The sequence below is a fragment of the Prionailurus viverrinus genome, chromosome B4 (assembly GCF_022837055.1).
Source record: "Prionailurus viverrinus isolate Anna chromosome B4, UM_Priviv_1.0, whole genome shotgun sequence".
Lineage (NCBI taxonomy): Eukaryota > Metazoa > Chordata > Mammalia > Carnivora > Felidae > Prionailurus > Prionailurus viverrinus.
In genome coordinates, this window is record NC_062567.1 from 82,149,190 (window position 1) to 82,168,900 (window position 19,711).

General features: G+C 40.9%; 1 protein-coding gene across 2 annotated transcripts in view; it reads right to left on the reverse strand.

Annotated features, from left to right (window-relative positions):
• LRIG3 (leucine rich repeats and immunoglobulin like domains 3) overlaps positions 1-15,428 on the reverse strand; it is a 51,615-nt gene extending 36,187 nt beyond the window's left edge. For both annotated transcript variants that reach the window (XM_047868271.1, XM_047868270.1), the window contains exons 1-3: positions 14,898-15,428; positions 9,158-9,229; positions 8,873-8,947 (exon numbers count right to left, since the gene is read on the reverse strand). In XM_047868271.1, coding sequence (XP_047724227.1) covers positions 8,873-8,947; positions 9,158-9,229; positions 14,898-15,142 — 392 coding nt within the window. In that variant the 5' untranslated portion in view covers positions 15,143-15,428. The remainder of the gene's footprint in view (positions 1-8,872; positions 8,948-9,157; positions 9,230-14,897) is intronic.
• Between the last annotated feature and the right edge of the window lie 4,283 nt (positions 15,429-19,711).

Here is a 19,711-nt window from a genome sequence, read left to right on the forward strand (position 1 = left end):
CCCCTGCTCATGCTCTGTCTCTGTCTCTCAAAAATAAATAAATGTAAAAAAAAAATCACAAATACACAACTGACAAATGTGACTGCAGGTATGACAGCATCATAGACACTGTAAATAAAGGTGATAAGAAAATGTGTCACGTGAAACCTAAGTCTGACTTAGCAAGAGTTAGGAAAAGGGTGAGTACTGTGGGCAGAGAGGAAAGTGTGCAAAGGGAAGTGACGCAGAACAAACTGGCACACTCCTAAAAGCAAGAGCTGAGTCTGGAGAGGGCTCAGCAGGGGAAGATTCAGATCAGGCAAGCGCCTTGTAGGTCTTGTGAAAGATTCTGCTCTTGACCTAAGAGGAGTGGGGAATTCCTGAAGGGTTTAAAGAGCCACGGCATGATCACAAATGTTTCATATCTAAATTGAGAATTCAAACACCTAGCAAACCTGTATTGTGGGGACTGGTTTATGATTAATTGTAAAGATAAACGTAGAGTGTAACAAACACATCTTTGTGTACAATAAACTCTTTTATGTGCAAATCACATATAAACATTTAAAAATCCAATAAAAGAATACAACTTATCATATTAAGATGTTTATGTGTTTATTTTGTAAGACCTCAGCTTTATGAGCTTATTTCCATTAAACACAATAACGTCTGGGTTATTTACACTGGTAAAGGCTATAGCCTTCAGATGCAATGTCCTTTAAATACAAAGACACTAGTCCATTCATCCACATCACTAGAGCAGACATTTAGGGATGAGTTCTTCAGTTAAGGTGGTCAAATTCTATGGGCTCATCTACACCCACAAACGGTAAAGATGATATGGTTTATGTCCACTTAATCAGAACAAAGCTCCCAGATTCCCCAGAAACTTAAGATTCTAATTTTGGCTAAAGCTTCTTCCCATTTCCCTAATTAACATGACACATTGGTAACCTTCTTTCAGACGCTGACTTATATAGGTTTGGTTTAAAAACAAACTATTTGAGCTTTACCACAGTTACACAGTTGCTTAGTTACATCATCACTTGAAATTACATCAATCATCCTATGTGAAAACGTATGTAATGCTTGCCTTCCTTTTATGCAGCTTTATCTGAGTTATAAACTATTCAAATATCAACACGCTTTAAAATCACAAACTGAGTTTGAGGAATTATTTAAATCAACTCTGTGCCATACAACCAAGCAATGGTCTCTTGAGTCACCATCTCCCAAAGATGATTTTATTAGTCTATAACAAAAAATGCATGCTTATGGATGAAATTCCCACTCAGTATGGTGTTGGCTTCTAGATCTATCTATGTTCTGATATATATATATATATGTATTCTGATATGTGTATATACATATCGTGATATATATATTCTGATATGTATGTATATATTGGTACATATATTCTGATATGTGTATATATATAATATGTGTATATATATTCTGATATGTATATATATATTTTGATATGTATATACATATACACATACATACATATACTGCAAATCTCATTTTTAATTTTTTTTATTTTTGAGAAAAAGAGAGAGAGAGAGAGAGAGAGCATGCACGGGGGAAGGGCAGAAAGAGAAGGTGACACAATCCAAAGTAGACTCCAGACTCTGAGCTGTCAGCACAGAGCCCGATGTGGGGCTCAAACTCACGGACCATGAGATCATGACCTGAGCTCAAGTCAACGCTTAACTGACTGAGCCACCCAGGTGCCCCTGCAGACCTGATTTCTAATCACTAGTTCAACTCCACCCTTTTCATCATACAGAAGTCAATGTCTATATGATGCCTACCCTGTGGTCAATTTCCTTTTGTGGGAAAGAGAGATGTGGCCCTAACAGACAGCAAGGGCCAGAGCACAGGATAGTTCTAAGGATGGATGGATAGCAGGTATTTGGCAAATCGTAACTGTTAATGATCAACAGCACATTATTTATCTTCATGGCAATTGATTTTGAAAATGAACATGGTTTAGTGACTTGAAAAAAAGGAAAGAAGATTCTGCGCTTCAATGAAATGTAGTCATTCTCCTGATTAACAAAAACGTCATTTCCTCCTCCAAACCTGTAAAACACTTAGGTGCATCACTACCAACTTACCCATGTCTCCTTTCCTTCTGTGGACCTCACTCACGCTCACGTTCCACACACACTGAAACTACAGCTCTCTTCCGCACTGGGACAGCCCTAGGCATCTCTCCATCATTCAGGGCATCACCCTACTCGCAGCATGCCCTTATTGTCTGTCCTCCCCCGTTATTCCTTATTTAAAGTCCTTTGAGGGCAGAGGCCAAGTCCCACTTTTCTTTGTTCCCTAGCACTGAGCACATAGGTGGTGTTGCTGGGCACCCCGAGCAGCTCAAAATCCACCTATAGACACACAAGTCCTCAGGGTAGAAATGCTGTTCAGTCATTACAACTGAGTTTTCACCAATTCTTTGAACTACTGGAAGAGAGCAAAAGTTTTCCACATAAACCACTCCAAATGCAAACGCAAAGTTCTACCTCCCTTCCTCAACTATGTGGCCAGGATGTTTCTCAATCCTGCCTTCCCCCTGTGACCCTCTGGCTCCAGAATCCACTCTGGCCCTGCTGCAAGTGCTGCTGCTCGCACCTCTCAGAGCCGTCTCCTTCTGTTCACTCTGCCATTTGATCCTGCACCGGAACCACAGGAGATGGAGGGGCAGACATCTCACACCGTGTTTACAGATAAAGAAGAGGTGACGAAGTCGGCCTGAGGTCAGGCAAGTCACTGGTGTGAGACAAGACAACAACGTGTGCACCCCATTCCCAGTTCAGGTCTTTCCACTGTTGTACAACGGCCCCACGGTCTCTCTCCTGACTCAGATATTTAACCTCCTGCGTGCCAGATTCTGGGCTGGGCTGCTGAGGGACTAACAGCTCAGTAGGACATGAGTCCTACCCTGGAATGAGACATGTGACAAATGCCATTGGAGAATCTGAGGGAGTTTCAAAACTGAAGGGAAAAAGCCACCTTTCTTCTCAGAATTCCATAATATCATGCAGGCCACACAAGCTGCCAGCATCCCCAGATGCCCAGGACTGTTCCTTGCAGCAGGTAAATCACATTAGACCTCAGGAAAGGGCGTAACCCCCGTACTTCCCCACATCCCAGAGCATCCCCGGTACAGGAGGGCACGTGATGCGATGGGCCCCATGTCACACCACGTCAGGCTCTAATGTCAGCACATGAGGGGAAAACATCTATCAATAACACACCCTTGAAGATCCCTTTAAGACAACAGCGAAGTGTTCTTATGCAGGCATATTCTCCCTCCCTGAGTCCTATACGACCAGTTTTGCCTTAAGTGTTGGAACAGATCGATTATGTATTTTGTTATTGTTTCTTATTTTGAATTTTCAGTTCAGGACCTGATGAAGTAGTTCACATGTATGCTGGGCCCAAAACCTGAAGACCAAAGTCATCCCAGGTGGGCTGAGATATTCAAACTAAGAAAGGCAAATAATGAAGGGGGGCTTTTATTTCCCACACACTTCCATCTCAAACACACTGCAGGGCATGCACTCACTGGCTAGAGCGGGGAGCTGAATCCTTTCACTACTTAAATTACTTCTCTTGTTCTTTCTTTTACTTATTACTATTGCTGTTGTTATAATTTATTATTATTTACCAAGCATGCAGAGTTGAAGACACATTAAGTAAAACACACATATGCTTGGTCTTCACTGTAAGTTTTTAGGTACTGGTATAGACTAAGTAACAGGAAATCTGCCTGAATATGCTAAGTGCGTGTGGCTTTCCATATATACTCCTTAATTTGTATACCTAATTAAGCACAGACTACATGCTATTCATCTGCCAAGTGCTGGGGAAACTAAGAGCAGGCCCACAGGCCCCAAAGTATACTACGGGAGAAAAGTATGAAAAAAATCATTTCATTACCATGTAGGAGTTGGACATACAAGGCGGGAGGGCCTGGATAGATTAGGGGAGGCTTAAGGAGATGACCCTGGCACATGACCCTTCCCTCACCTTCAGGCCATGATTCAAGTGTCATCTTCTCAGCAGACCTCTCCCTTCATCCCCATTTAAAGTGTTTGGGGTGGCTTTGGGCTTCTGGGTGGCTCAGTTGGTTGAGCATTCGACTTTGGCTCAGGTTCCCTGAGTTCTCATGTTCCCTGAGTTCAAGCCCCATGTCAGGCTCTATGCTGACAGCTCAGAGCCTGGAGCCTGCTTCAGATTCTCTCTCTCTCTCTCTCTCTCTCTCTCTCTCACTCTCTCTGCCCCTCCCCCACTTGCACTCTCTCAAAAATAATAAACATTAAAGTAAAAAAATAAAAAATAAAAAATAAAACTGTAAACCCCCTCTTGCCACAAACCCCTATTACCTCAGCTCTTTTTTCTTCCTAGCCCTCATTACCTTCTGAGCACATTTTTTATTTTACTTTTTTGTCTTCTTCCATGAGAAGGTCAGCTCTGTGAGGGCAGGAATTTTGTCTGTTTGGTCAAAACAGTAATCTCAACCTGAGACGGTACCCAGCACATAGCAGGATTTGGCAAATACTCAGAAGCCTTCCTTGAACATATTAAAGGGCATCCGCCAGGGCTCTTCTCTGTTCTTGCTTTCCCAAGAGATAAATGCCAGAACAGCATTTATCAAGAAACTGAAGGAATCTTTAAACAAAAAAAATTGTTACTTAGTGTCCTCTTACTCCTCACTAGAAATGGAACCTTCACAGCGGTGACTTGTCTGTTTTGTTCACTGCTATGTCCCCAGCACTTAAAACAGAGTCTGGCATTGTGTATTTATTCCACAAATTTCACTTGGGTGAATGATCATCATCATCATGATCACAGCTCATATTCACTGAGCACTCAGCATATGCCAGATGGTTCTATCTGTATTCTCTTTTCAGATCCTCACAACCCTAGGAGGTGGGCACTGTTATGATTCTTATTTTGTAGATGAGGAAACATAGACAGAGACTTGCCCAAGATCTCAAACCTAGTAGATGGAAGAACCAGCAAATAATTCCAACTTAAGCTTTGCTTTAATCACTGTTCTGCTGCTGTGACACAGTACTGGCATCACTCTTGGGCTACCATAGTGGTTCCCCCATCATCTGTCCCCTCTACACCACCCTCCGGCCACCTTCAGGACATCCTCCACACTAAAGACAAAATGACACCTTCAGATAGCGAAACTCATCACCTCACTCTGCCTTAAATCTCTCCATTGGCTGTCCATTGGTAGAGTACACATTTTGAGGTCCCACCAGCAATGTTTATAATAACCACCCTCGAAGGATGACATTATCATTTCTAGAAAAATTACAGGCTATAAAGAACATGATGGGCTTGGGAGAAATGCTCTACCCTTGAGATAAGAAATAACGAGAAAAGGCTTATTTGATTATAACTGGATTCCATCAGCGGTTCCAGAAATACTTACTGAATATCTAATCAGAACCAACTAGGTAGATGTGTTAAAATGGATATTCCTGGGCCCCACCCAATCCCATTAATTCAGAATCTCTAGGGAGAGGGTCAGGAAATCGACATTTTTTAACAAGTACTCTGGGTATTCCTTTGACATTCAGGGACCTAAGTCTTTTCAACTCTAACACATAGGCAAGTACTTACATGTTGAGCAATGCTATATAAAACCACCAGTGTCAAGGCCAAGATCTAACCAACTTTATTTAATGACCAGTGAGAACTCTTTTGTTCAATAATAATGTTATGTAACAATAATGTTATATAATTCAACAAAAATGCTCTAACTCAAAACTGCCCGAACTCAAGCCATAATTTTTACAGATGTCCAATGTTTGAGTGGCTCATGCTGCCTCACAGGAGGTCAGAACTACCATGTCTGGTGAAATTAACTTATTTATGCCAGGTCAACAGTTTTATTCTTTTAAGTTTGTTTATTTTGAAAGGGAGAGGGAGAGGAGAGAAGAGGAGAGAGCGAGCGAGCATAAGCAGAGGAGGGGCAGAGAAAGAAAGAGGGAGAGAATCCCAAGCAGGCTTCGCGCTATCAGCACAAAGCTGACGTGGGACTCCATCTCATGAACTATGAGATCATGACCTGAGCTGAAACCAAGAGTCGGGCACTTAACTGAGCCACCAAGGTGCCTTATCAGGGCAACAGTTTTAATGTATGTTCATTCCAAACATTATTGCATTTCTTCCCTTAACATACAGCATCCTGCCACGGCTACAAAATAGAAAAAAAGAAAAAAAAAATCACACAAACCATGTGCTGCCTCTAGCATGTCAAATGTGCTCTGGGTGGGATTCAAAGAAAAGCAAGTCTATTCAGGTCTTTTACATTCTGACAGACCCCTAAAAAGGTTAGAGATGAACTTTGTTAAGGGAAAGTTCAATGCTCATCCAACCACCATCCCAAAGACCCTGGTATTTTACCAGGCTTCCCTGACATTATCAGAAGTGGTCCCTAAACGAATTCATCTCTGGACCTGGGATGCCGTTTGCTCCTGGCTCCTGAAGATGAGAGAAGGTGAAGGTCTCACCAGGTGCTCTTCTCTGCCTCCAGCTAGGAAGGGTCCCCACTGCACAGAGCAGCAAAGATATGGAGAACCAACCTTAAATCTTTTTGCTCAAGACTCCCAACTGATTTTTCCTTTCCTTTAATATGTTTCCAAATGATTTAACTTGCACAAATGACTCCCAAAAGCCTATTTTCCTCCACAAATGTTATGAAAAAACAAAAACAAAAACCAAACACCTTGATCAAAAAGAAGTCAAACAGTCCTGAGACCTACTTTGAGAGACATGGTGGCTTAACTGTGGTGCCATGGCAAGTTTCTAATCTAAGCCATGGGATGTGGTTGAACAATCTCTTTTGAAATTTCAGAAATTTAAGTACTGATCTAATGTTCAAGTACTTCTATATAAAAGAAAGTGCTCTGTCCTATACAACACAAGACAGAAATTAACAGTGCTTCAGAAACAATGACAGTGTACTGCAATATTGAAAGAGGACTACAGGAGAAAACAACACATTTGTAAAAGAAAACAGCCAGAGAAATACATTTTTCAACATATTTTATAGGCATGAAAACAATTTTTCACTACCTATATTGAATTAGCAGTCCCATCACATAAATAATCCTTTGCGGATGCTGTGTAATCTAGGTAATAAATAGGATCTCTCATTACATAAAAATGAACAAAATAATCCCCGGTCAGACATGCTGCAACACATTAACGGGAAAGAAAGTGAGAGTCTTCAAGTTCAGTAAAAGATTATTCAGCGCTCACTAAAGTAAAACACAAATGAAAACAGGGAGGACGGTTCAAATTTCGAAGGCTTCTGTCTTTCCAGAGTTCTTTTTCAGTTTTCAAATTATAAAGGAAAGCTTGAAGTGTAATTAAAATCACCTAGGTTGTTTATTTCCAATAGAAGTTTCTAATTTCCTTACAAGTTCTTACGATTTCAACTCTATACCAAGTCAAAGAGAAGACTGTTTTCCCCACCCCACCCAGATTCTAAAACTCCACGGTGGACCCTCTCAACCATGAAGCACCCAATGACCCTCAACTCAAGACTCTCTTGAACATGCTGACAGAATCTGCCAATACACAGGACGAGAACAGCAGGGGGAAGAGGCATTCCCTGGGATTTAGAAAGGCCCCACTGGTCCAATGCGAACAGCTAAAGCTGTTTAAGATACCAAAACCAGTACTCCATTTCGACACCAAATTCTTAAGCAATTATGAAAGACAAAGAAAACAGGTATTAATGCTAGCATAAAAATGTTTCTTAAATTCAGTGTTTATTTGTCAAATACCAACTCCTTTTTCTTTCATTCCTTTCTGTTTCTGATCTTTGGAAAAACCACATCAGTATCAAATGTCACTTAGTTCTTATTCAAACAGAGGAAAGCAGACACAGCGGCTGCACTCGTGACTTAGGTGACCTGGGCCCTCAGTAAAACCCAACCTCTATAAATCACCAGATGTAAGCAATTGGGTAGTGATCACTTTAATTAATTGAACAGCTTTCCTGAAATTTACTGTATAATTTCAACCCTCACAACACCTTTCCTAGAAGCAAGCAACAATGGTGGTTTTTTCTTAAGTTGTATTAGGAAGGAAAACATTTTAAGCTCAATGGCTTAAATATATTTTTAAATTATTCAAGATCATGGTGGCAAACTACTTAAATTTTAGAAATTAAATGTTGCACATCCTACATGCTACCCTTAAGTGCCGAAAGTCAAAATTATGCCAGAACCTCTCCAAAGCATGAGTATAAACATGTTATTTGTCCTAAAAATACAGGAAATTTAGCACAATTTTAATTTTATTTGAAAACTCATCTTCGTAAAGTAACATGCAGTGGTGTTTATAACTTCAATCACATACTTAATTTTAACTGTATAAAGCTGATATTTTGATTTATTGTCTCTGAACCTCGATTTCTGCTACAGGTACCACACTTAAAAGAGAATACTTCAGTGTCTTATTACCAACTCCCACTTCTCACAAAACAACTCCAATCACCCTCCACCAGGAACTATGTAATACCTAACCCACAGATCCCATGGCGACCACTGAGCAATAACCAGAATTAGTCCTAGTCTACAGGACATCATCCAACTCCTGTCTCTATGAGGTGAAAGCAGCTCTTCTGAATCTTGGAGACCAGTTCAGCAATGAGAGCAACACATAAAGTGTGTTGTTACAATGGTACTTCAAATTTGGGAGAAAATGGCTGGAAAACAAGTCAACCAATTTAAAAAATGCTTCTACATTATCTATAGAAACATTCGTATTTTGCTTGTAAGACCTTTACTCTAGCAGAACTGCTACTACCCGTGGTCCTTGCAAACATACACACAAAATCCTAAGGTTCACTTACAAGGAGAGAAGTGTAATATTTGCTGAGACTGGTCCTAGATTTGGAATGGTCTCCAATTCATTGTTGTTCAGTTTCCTTTAGGTGCCAAAAAAAAAGGGGGGGGGAGAAAAAAAGACAAAAAGAATGCTGATTAGATAATCTGTAATTCACAGAGGTAAAAACTTTATAAAATTAAAGATACCTCCCAAATTAAAAGTTTTTAATAATTTACTGTTATCTAAATGTTCTTTACAGTTAAGTGGTATATTTTATTCAACCTCAAATAGAAAGTAAAATAAGACTCACACTTCTCGAAGGCTCTGAAGGTGGCTCATGGAATTTGCCTTGATTAAAGACAATCTGTTGTGACTCAAGTCCCTATGAGAAAACAAAAATAAAGTTATAGGTGGTTTCAAAAACAAATCACTAACGGTCTTTAACAAAGTGCAAGACAGTTATGAAATATCTCTATCAACACTAGTGACAACATAAGAAATAACTGGTCCATCCTTTCCCCAAACTAGATGGTAACCAAACTGCCAAAATCAAAAATACAAATTCTGAGGACAAAATTAGTTCAGAAGGCTGGCAGATTCAAGTGCTTTGAGCCTACAAATTTTTAGGAGATGTTTTTTGGCACAAGGTGAACAGATCTTTTGTGAACTGGTTGTTTTGCTTCACCCTCCCCATCCCCTGCCATCTCCTCGCTTCCAACCTGATATGATGAAGTCATGGCCTATGAAAAGTGACTAATTAGGCAAGCTGCTGAAACTCAAATCTCTAAAGAAACCTTTTTATTATTATCATAAAATTAAGCATCGGTGTCTTTATTACAGTCAAACAAAATAGAAATTGCTTTTTATACATATTTGTTTCTCTGGGTTTAGGCACCAAATTATTTCAAGTACCATTTTGTGTGTGTGTGTGTGTGTGTGTGTGTGTGTGTGTGAGAGAGAGAGAGAGAGAGAGAGAGAGAGAGAGAGAAGGAAGCCACCTGAATTCTACTTTCCTGAATTTCCCAAATCTCAGTATCTGATAATGTAATGTATAATTTAAACCACATAAACCACCTACAAAGTAGGCTGTATAGAAACCTATGATCAGATTTTTTTTCAGTATAGAAACCTATGATCAGATTTTTTTTCAATCATTAAATACATCTGCTTCTTACTCAAAGACTTAACCTGAGTAACAATTTCCATAAGACAGCATTATTTTTAAGAAAGCAAAACAAAACTTCTACTTACACAATATTGTAGGCCAGGCCATCATCTGAGCATTTAAGATTCAAGAATTTTAAAGAAACCCAGTAAATATTTGATGGCATTCCCTTTATGTGTTAATAAATTGAATGTGCGCCTTCCACGTGGTATAATGAAAACGAAATGGTTGGAACAGCCATCGAAAATCAGGCTTACAAGCAGTATGGCTTAAAGCTCTCCCACTGAAGGAAGCTTACCAACCCTTACCAAATTAATTCTTTCAGTGTTTAAAAATGAAGACTTGTAACTAACCCAAGTTTTAGGTAACCAAACTTGACTGGAGAAAAGCATGAACCAAAAATAAAGGGCCGAAGAATCACATCCAGAGAAACACAGTGTAACTTAGGTGCACATCTATTAAGCTAACAATTAGAAACCAGCAATCCTTTCAAGTCTTTGAATTTTTATTTTGAGAATAAACCTGGATTTCTCTATTTCACCTAAATAGAAAAAAAAAATCTGCAAAGGTTTTATTTGAAACATGTTTGCTTAAAGACCTACCAGACAGTAACAGACATGAGTAGATTTGTTCTGGTAGAGTTATAACATGAAAAAAAATCTGGCACAGTCTTTAAACTATAAAAATCCTGCAATTACAACCACTGCTGTGCATGCTCACCACGCTGGAGCCAGACACTTTCCCTCACGGCCCAGCTCACGTCCGTCTGGAGTTCATCAAGGAACCCGTGGGCCCAACAACTCACGTTAGGATTCAAACAAAACCTGTGTGCTTTTAGCACCACAGACAGTCACGGATTTCCCACAGGGTTTCAAAAACAACCAGCGAAAAGAGTCCTTCACCTGGGAGGTAGCCTGAATCAACAGAGAGTCTCATTTGGATCCACTTAACTAAAGAACATTGAACCAGCATAAAACTGCGTCCCTGATTGTTTCAATTTTTAAAAGGAAAAGGGGAGCCAATCTGGCATTGCCTTTTAATACAGGTGGTTTTCTTTTTAATTAGAAAAAACTAAAACCACACTCTTCGCTTCGTTTTAAACATTATTTCATAGGGCAATCCTGTGAGAAAAGAGAGCGAGTGTTGAGCTTTTTTTCAACCAGTAATGGGATGAGATCTCCAACAAAAGACCTTTAAAATGAGAAACTGCCTTCCAAGAACTATGCACATGCTGGGGACCACTCATTTCTGATCCAGAAGCGGGAACTGGCAACCTTAAATATTTCAGTTATTGCAACACACTTCCATTCCTGAGTTTTGTGTACTATTAAAACCACATTATATGTGGGAGGAAAAAAAAATCACCTCTTAAGTGACTTTTACTACTAAATACTTAAAGCCACGAATCTTTGAATGCATCTAAATTTAGATTTAATACAGTTTATGTTTCAGAAATGATTACTTTCCAGTTAAAGGATGTCACATTTTCCTCAGTCTTCCCTATATTGTTTTTATGGCTAAACCACATTAAAAACAAACACAAGTCATACAATGTCGATATTTTCTTAAACCCGCAAGAACATTCAGGGAGAAAAGCAGATTCTTCATTTTTAGGGTTCCATTAATGACCACCTTCCCCAGGAAACCTTACTAAAAAACTCTGTAGAGTGAGGTTAATAAATGTGAAAAGTGGCGAGGCAAGGAGGTGTGAACTATTTACCTAGAACTCAGCCGGCCAAATGCTTGAAAATTAAATGCTACATGGTAGAGAAAAGTCTTCCTGCACGTTAGCAAGCAAATAAATATACATGAAAATAATTCATTTACAACATTTGGTTCCGGCCATCATTTTGTTCCTTTTAGCATTTGGAAATCTGACTTCCAAGTCAAATTTTAAAATGCAAATCCAGCTCAGCTTCTTAATCAATCCCACTGGGGCCTGCAGAGCTGCAAATTCAGCAGAAATCTGGAAAGCTGAAAAACAAAAAGCCAGGCTGTAGCTGTTTTAAGACACTGATCCAAAGTGACTCATAAATCAGCCTGCTATGTTCAAGTTTTAGTCTGGAAAATACAGAAAAACAGCTGTGAAAACCATAAGGCCCATTACCCCCACTCCAGCCCCAATTCTGGTACCGAGCAGAAGATTTCTAACAGGAGAACACTAAAGCCACACCAGCAGAAAGTACCTTTCGGACTTTCGCCTCAGCCCAGCTAACTCAAACATCTCTGTGTGATAAGATAATTCTGAAACTCCATTGAGATTTTAATACGTTTAGCTCTCACTGGCAATTGAGCAACTTCTCTGTCTTTTGGCTAAAGTAACATATTCCAACAGGCACTCCTCTTTGGGTTCAGAACTCTGTAAGTGCAAACTCAAAAGATGTAAACTCAAGTCTGCCTTTAAAGGCAGTTTGTAAGCAAAGACTTCCAGTAGTTACTGTTTTAAAAGCCACTTTCAGTAAAGTACTACAAGTTACTTTTGGAAAAGAGAACTACGGTATTATTATTTTACAGCTCAAACTACTCAATTTTTCACACACGAGATTCTTAAGGCAATACATTACAACCGAATAAAGTGAACAAACTACATACGCACGTACATTAGATTTTAACTCGCAAATTCAACAAAAGACACAAAACACAAAGTTTTCCTGAATGGTGCTCTCATCAATTAGTCCTAAGGCAAATGTTTACTATCTTAATTACCCGAGAAAGAGTTAAGATACGGGAAAGAATGATACGTACTCTTCTGTTTAGTTCTCAACTCTGAAACAGTCTACTTAAACGCTTTTATAATTGTGTAAAATTTAAGAAACGGTGATCTTATGCCTCCTGTTCCAAACACCAAGTAACAGAGAAGTAAAGCCCAATTCCACGTGTTTTTCTGCTCCTTTCAAAGGTGGAGCTAGGAGACCTCTAGAGCTTTAGGAACAAAAGAAACATTTATAATAAAGAATTTAGACCGCATGGCTTGGTGACAACTACAAAGTTGGTTAAAAGTCACACAAGTACAAGGATGACAGAACTGTCCAATGAGTGATCACAGTGGGGCTTCTGACAACAGACCTGGTGCTTATTTATACAAGTGGAACTTATTTTCACATATATTTAAGGAATGTGTACTTGTACTGAGACAATTTACTGCTGGCGGAAATGTAATTAAAGATTGTGCTAACCAAATAAACTGTAATTTGTTTTTAGTGTGCCACCAAATTATCTGCAAAACAAAATCCTAATTAGGTCAGCTACTTTTAAGACAACGTTTCAATAGATATCAAACCCCTTTTGGTTTAACTCAACTTCTAATCAAGACCAGTACAGTTATTTTTTTTTTTTTAAGACATCCAAGTTCACACCAAAAATATATATTGCACACTGGCATGACCCAATAGACTACTTGGCAATGAGAAACTACTAATATAAGTTTGGCGAATGATTCAAGCATTTCTAAACACACCCCAGGAAGGACTATTCATTTTCTTTTTCTCATCTCTCTATTATTCATACATGTTCACCTCCAGTCATTCAAATGTTCAGTTCCATATGTTGTCAATAGAGCCATTCACATTTCATGAATAAGGCAGCATGACCTCCACAAGAAGCAATTGAACAGAATTAGCCACAACTAATTGAAAGTCTTCCTGCTTAGGGTTAAAGCCCTTATCTCCTTTCAATTGTAAAAAAAAAAAAAAAAAAAAAAAAAAGACACTATTAAAACATCATAAGAGATTAAATCATCTAAACCTTTAATTCTACTTTTCTGTTAAAGTAAGGTTTATTAACACAAATAATGTGCTTTTGGGGCCAACAGTCCCACAATTCACAAATAAAGATTTTGATTAGCGCAATGATTTAAAAACACAATTTCTTAAACTACCAGACTAAACTTTCTACTACTATTACCAGGATGAAGGCAGAATTTGCGTTGCAATTCTGCTAGGCCCAAACCTAAGGATTAAGGATGGACTGACTGTATTTCAACTTTTTTAGACAAGATAACTTTTTAATTTTTTTTGAGAAACACAAGTTTTGATTATTTACATTTTACACAAGTCCGCCAATTTTAACAAAAGACTGGGGCCTGGAGAGCCTAAGGAGAGGACATTTGGAAAGAATCAGCCTTTCCAACTAAACTACATTTTCTTCCTTGTTCTTCCACGCAGTTGGCAGTGATTTCAAGTTTTTAGACTTCACAGCTAGCTTCCAAAAACTTGCATAACAGCGTCCAGTCCTCTGTCCTAAACTGTTTGCTGAGAAGCTACAGAAATCACGCCCTTCGTTCTGAAAACTAGTTCCTTTCTTTCCGTATCTACTCATCAGTCTCGCCGACTTCTTACCGGAACCAGGATGCGTTACAATTTGGTGGAGGCTTTACGGAATTTCTTATAGGCGAAATTAAGCACAGGGGAAGAACAACAAAAGGATGTCTACTACAGCTTGGACGGAACTCTGGCGAGGGGGACTTCTCAAAGGCTCACTCAGTTACTGGTTAGGAACAGTAAAGGGGGCCAGAACCAGTTAGAAACTGTAGTTGAGCCACAGGATCACACACTCAGGGAGAACTGCAAACGCCGGTAACACGTAGGTTGCCACCTCTCCTGTCCCGCCCTCGCAGGGGAGCGCAGTGGAATCCCCTTGGCAGGCTCAAGGCTCAGGACCCAGGCTCTACCCTTTGCAGTTGTCAGCAGCTCCCTTCCCCCGTCCACCTGCAGCCAGGCACCGGGGTAGAGAGACTGAGGCCTCGACGGCTCCTTTTCCATCCCCACGGAGCGCCGCTCGAGGCCTGGGCCAAGAGCAACTGCTCCAGAAGGGCCAACTGAGCGCCGAGCCCCAGGCCCCTTGCGAATCTCGAGCGGCTCCCCCCAGTGCCCTCGAAAATACTTACAGCCGAGCGACCCACGGCGGGAGCGACTCGGGAAGGCGCGCCAGCCGCTGGCGACTGCAGTCCAGGAGGTCCCCGAGGCAGCGGCAGGGAGCGGGACACAGGCGCTCGGCGGCGACCCCAAAAGGCTGCCCGAGTGTCCCCGAGCCGCCGCGACCGCTGCCCTCGGCCGGGCCCAGCCGCCCCAGCACCGCGCACAGCAGCAGTCCCAGCGCCACCGCCGGCGCGCAGAGCCTCGGCGCGCCCATCGCACTCTTGCGGCCTCTAGCTCGGCCCGGCGCTCCGCAGCCGGCGCGCGCTCGGGGCTCGGCACAAACTTGCAGCTGAGAGTGGCCGCCCGCGCTCGGGGCCGCGTGTGCGCGCCCTGTCCGGCGCTCCGCGGCAAACTCCTTTATTTTACGCCCCGCAGCGAATCCCTTTCATGCCCCGGAGCAGCGAGAGGAAAACCGGAGAGGACGGCCAGCTGCAACGGCGTTGCAGCCCCAGCAGCCTCGGCGCGCCGAAGCCCCCCTCGCCCGCAAAGAAACTTTTTGCCTCCTCCCCGCCGCGGTGCGTGAAGTCCCGGCGCGGTGGAGTCGGGAGGCGGGTCGTGCGGAGCCGTCGAGCGCCCATTGGCCGGCCAGGCCCAGTCGCCCCGAGTCCACGTGACAACAACAGGGCTCCAGCCCCGGGCGGGAGCGCGGGAGAAAGTGGAGCTGAGATTGTAGGAAATTTGGAGTTAGAGTTTCCAGCCTCTCCGGCCAGCAGTCTCCACTACGTCCTGGGAAACATATATCAAATGGAGTTGAAGAGAAAAAGGGAGTGTGCAAACAACTGAACACATCATTAGGCCAGCTCTCGGAGTTGGAGGTATTTTGGCAAACTTGAGAGGAGTAAAGTTAGTCCTGTTATCAGGAAAGTTTTCAATTCCAAATTAAAAAAAAAAAAAAAATAGAAATTATCCACAGATGTAACGATGGTTTCAGTAAAAATACGGTTCCTTTAACATTAATAATGGCTGATTTTTTCACACACATATGTCAGCTCTAAAGATAAAAATAATAAAATGTAAAAGTCATGTCATTGGAAACGGTATATGGCGTGGAAATAGCCAGCCTTAGTGCATTGGGTCGAGCTGGGGGGAAATTCTGGGAAATGACCTTCCAGTAAACTGTGATGGCAATCGTAGAGCGTATGCAATAGCTAGGAATAATAAAAATAGTCAACAGTCATTTCAAGGCAAAATGAAAACTAGGACCTTGGAGGAGGAGGTTAATATAGGCCCCATAGTCTGCCTGGGCTTTGAGTGATGACAAATTCTGATTGAGAATGCGATCAGGCTAAAAGTACTGGTATACCTGCTTAGCTAGGGGGTGTGGGGACGGGTGTTGGGGAGTGGGGTGGATTCAGGCATATAGGACTTCCCCAGTGAAGTCTGTGTCCTGACTTACTCCTGCAGGTGGTTGGGGCCACAGGATGTTGGAAACCTCAGAGATAATCTGTGAACATCCTCCTCCTCTAGGTGAGGATATATACCCAGAGAAGGTAACTAATCTGTTTGTGGTGAAAAAAGGAAGCTTATTTGAAACTTCAACTTCTGCGGTCGTTGTTTCTTGCAGGCCATCTGCCAAAGCATTCCTTAGGGGACTGCTTAAACTGTTCATTATTGAGGAGTGGACGTAGTTTGTCCAGTGGAGACTTTAACTCCAATTCCAGTGCTCTTTGATTTCTACTGCAGCAAACCACCTGTTAATAAGCACTCCCATTCTTGGGGGAGAGTAAACACTCACTTTGAAGTTGAAGAACACTTTAGATATGATATCCCATCCTCTTCCTTTCACTACTGTTAGTGTCAACTCCACCACTTTTTTGGATGATGTACAATTAAGAAATATTTATAACGATGTCATCTCGGTTTTGAATGATCACTCTGCCTGCTTGGAGTGGTCAAGAAACACCACAGTCGTGCTGTGTTCAGCTCAGTCTCCCCCATCTATTTCATGTAAGGAAAATCAAGCTTAGTGCTTTGGAGTTTTTAGAAAGAAGTATGCCATTATACATGTGCCTTTATGTATAAGTGTGGTGGCTTGCTGATTGACCTATCATCCATGTGATGGAAGCAGTCAGAAATTGGCTACCATTTGGGGGAAGTTTGGCTCATTTTCTTTCTCCGTTTTCTACTCTCCTTATTTCATTTTCTGTTCATTTCACTTACACCTATGTGCTGACATTTACCATATCCATATTTCCAGCCCACATCTTTCTCTTAACTCGAGACTTACATATTCAACCACTCTTAGGTATTCTCAAACTGGACGTTCAAATGTAACATGTTTAAGATTAAATTTCATCACCCCTGAATCTTACTCCTTTTCTTCATGAGTTGGACATCTCAAGGAATGATGAAACCTCCCTCTTTCCAGATGGCTACAACTCCAGAAACCTCATTCACCCTTAGTAGTCCTCATTCTCACCACCACCTCTGCATTTGATCAATTAGCAAGTCCTGATGAAGCTAGCAACTAAATGTATATCTCCTCTCCATCTCCAGAGGTGTTATGCAAACTCAGACCACCATCAGCTCTTGCTTGGATTACCACTATAGCCTCCTTCCTATCTGGCATTTCAGTCCTTTCTCCACAGTGCACTCAAGTGATAAGCCGAAAGATCATATCTGAACCTGTGATTCCAATGCCTAATTCCTACTGTCCTCAGAGCAAAGTTTAAATTCTCTAGCATAATATAGTCTCTTTTTGTATTTGGCCTCTACTCACTTCTTTAACTCATTTCATTTAATCGTGTTCATTTTACTCCAGGAACTACTGGCAATTCTCTTCCCATGCTGTGCTCTTTGCCTTGTCCCTCCTTCGTACCCTGGGGCCTCTGTGCCTCTTCTGTCTGGTTGGTTTGCACTTCAACTTAAGCACCCTTCTTTTGGAGAAGGCTTCCTTGAGTCCTATCCCTCCACTTCCAGCATATCCTTCCACTTCCAGCATATCCTTCCAGCATATCCACTCCACTGGAATGTAATTGGCCATTTTTACTGTGCTATTTCCTAGGTAATGCTTAGAATTTTCCATATAATCATTTTTCCTGTACATTCTTCAAGGGTTTTACCAGATATATATTAATTAAATTACTTAAAATTTCAGTATTTCAGTTTCTCCATCTGTGAGTTGGGAATACAATATATATATATTTAAATTTGACTTCCAGTGTCAGTTCACTGTATTAGCTGTCACCCTCTATTCCCTCTGTATTATTTAAGGACTAATAGCCATGACTAGCTGAAATCTAGAGGCTACCAGCCCCTCCCTAGTACACCCTTTGCATGTTTGCTCCTACCAGTAAGATCCATAGTAGTTCCAGACTTGTTTATATCTATAATTACACAAGCGAATTAAATATTATGTTAACCAAATAAATTTGAGTGCAATCAAAAAGTAGCTTTATTCCTTATAATGAATAATGATTTGGATATCTAATGAAGAATTTGAAACTGGAGAAGATTCTTAAAAGGTAATCGCTAAAACACAATGCCATCAGATTAGATATGGGCAAGACAATTGAATAACTGGGGAGAAATTATAGATTAGAAGATTTCTTCACACAGATTGCTTTGTAAGCATCTTTAAGTTCTTATTTCACTTCAAAGTAATTGTAATTGGGAATCAATCAGCAGAGGATGTTTTATGGATGTGGCTTATGCTTGCTCAGAACTTCACATGGTCTTTGAGCAAACTGTGAAGACATGGAAAGGTTTTAGCATACATTAAATATGGCTATTCTCCATCTCAATATGACCTCAACTATTCAGTCAATAGAAAGAGGAACTAGTTCTACATGGGAACTTTAAATCACCGTCATATTTTCAGAGACTTCTCAAACCCTTTATGAACCACAGGACGGAACTTCCATGGGGTTTCTGCTGAATGAGAATGTTCCTCACAGCCCTGTGCAGCTTCTTTTGTAAGTATGCAGACAATAGGAATGGAGGCAGAGTGCCAGGAAACATGGTCTGTAATAGAGGAGGAAAAGGAACGTAAAACTTTGTTTAATCTTCCCAAATTTATCAGTGAATAGCAGTGATTCAGAAACCATCTTAATGTGTCATTGAATTCTCTGATCATCTCATGACGTAGTTTATCTGTACACACACACATACAAATACAGTAGTATCACATGTTGATTCTCCATTCTTGTGGCTAATCTCTCATAAAAACAGATCTAGTATGAAGTAGCCAGATTCATTTTGAATGGAGGTCTTTTAACATTTGAATTAAGATGAGATCAAGTGTTGGATTTCTGTACTCCTTCAGAGGTTTACACTGGTTAACTGGGTAGTTGAAAATTGACTCTATTGGAAATGACCTAAATCACACCAGACAGTTTCTCATTTATAACTTTGTCCTGGTGAATGGCAATTCCCATCCGTTTTTAAAACAGCCTCCAGCTGCCCATTTTGTGGTTAGTATAACCCGGCCCCAGTTCTCTTTTCAGTTTTCCTGTTTTTTTTTCTTTCTTTCTTTTCTCCTTCTGGCAAGTGTGAGACTTTCTTATCTTGAGTGTTGGCAAGGGCAATGACTCACCGATAAAAAGTAATAGAGGTGCTAAGCTGTCAGTTTTAACATCCCAGGGCAAGAATGAAAGCTAAACACTCAGTACTTGCTTTATCATGACAATGAATGGCACAGTTTGTGTAAGTGTGAACTGTGAAAAGGAAAAAGAGATAAGGCAAAGGAGGAAGAAAAGCACAAAAATCCCCAGATAATGATGCCAAAAGCAAATGTTGCTGTACTCTGTAACCTAACCATATCTTTTCCCATTCATTAAGGCAT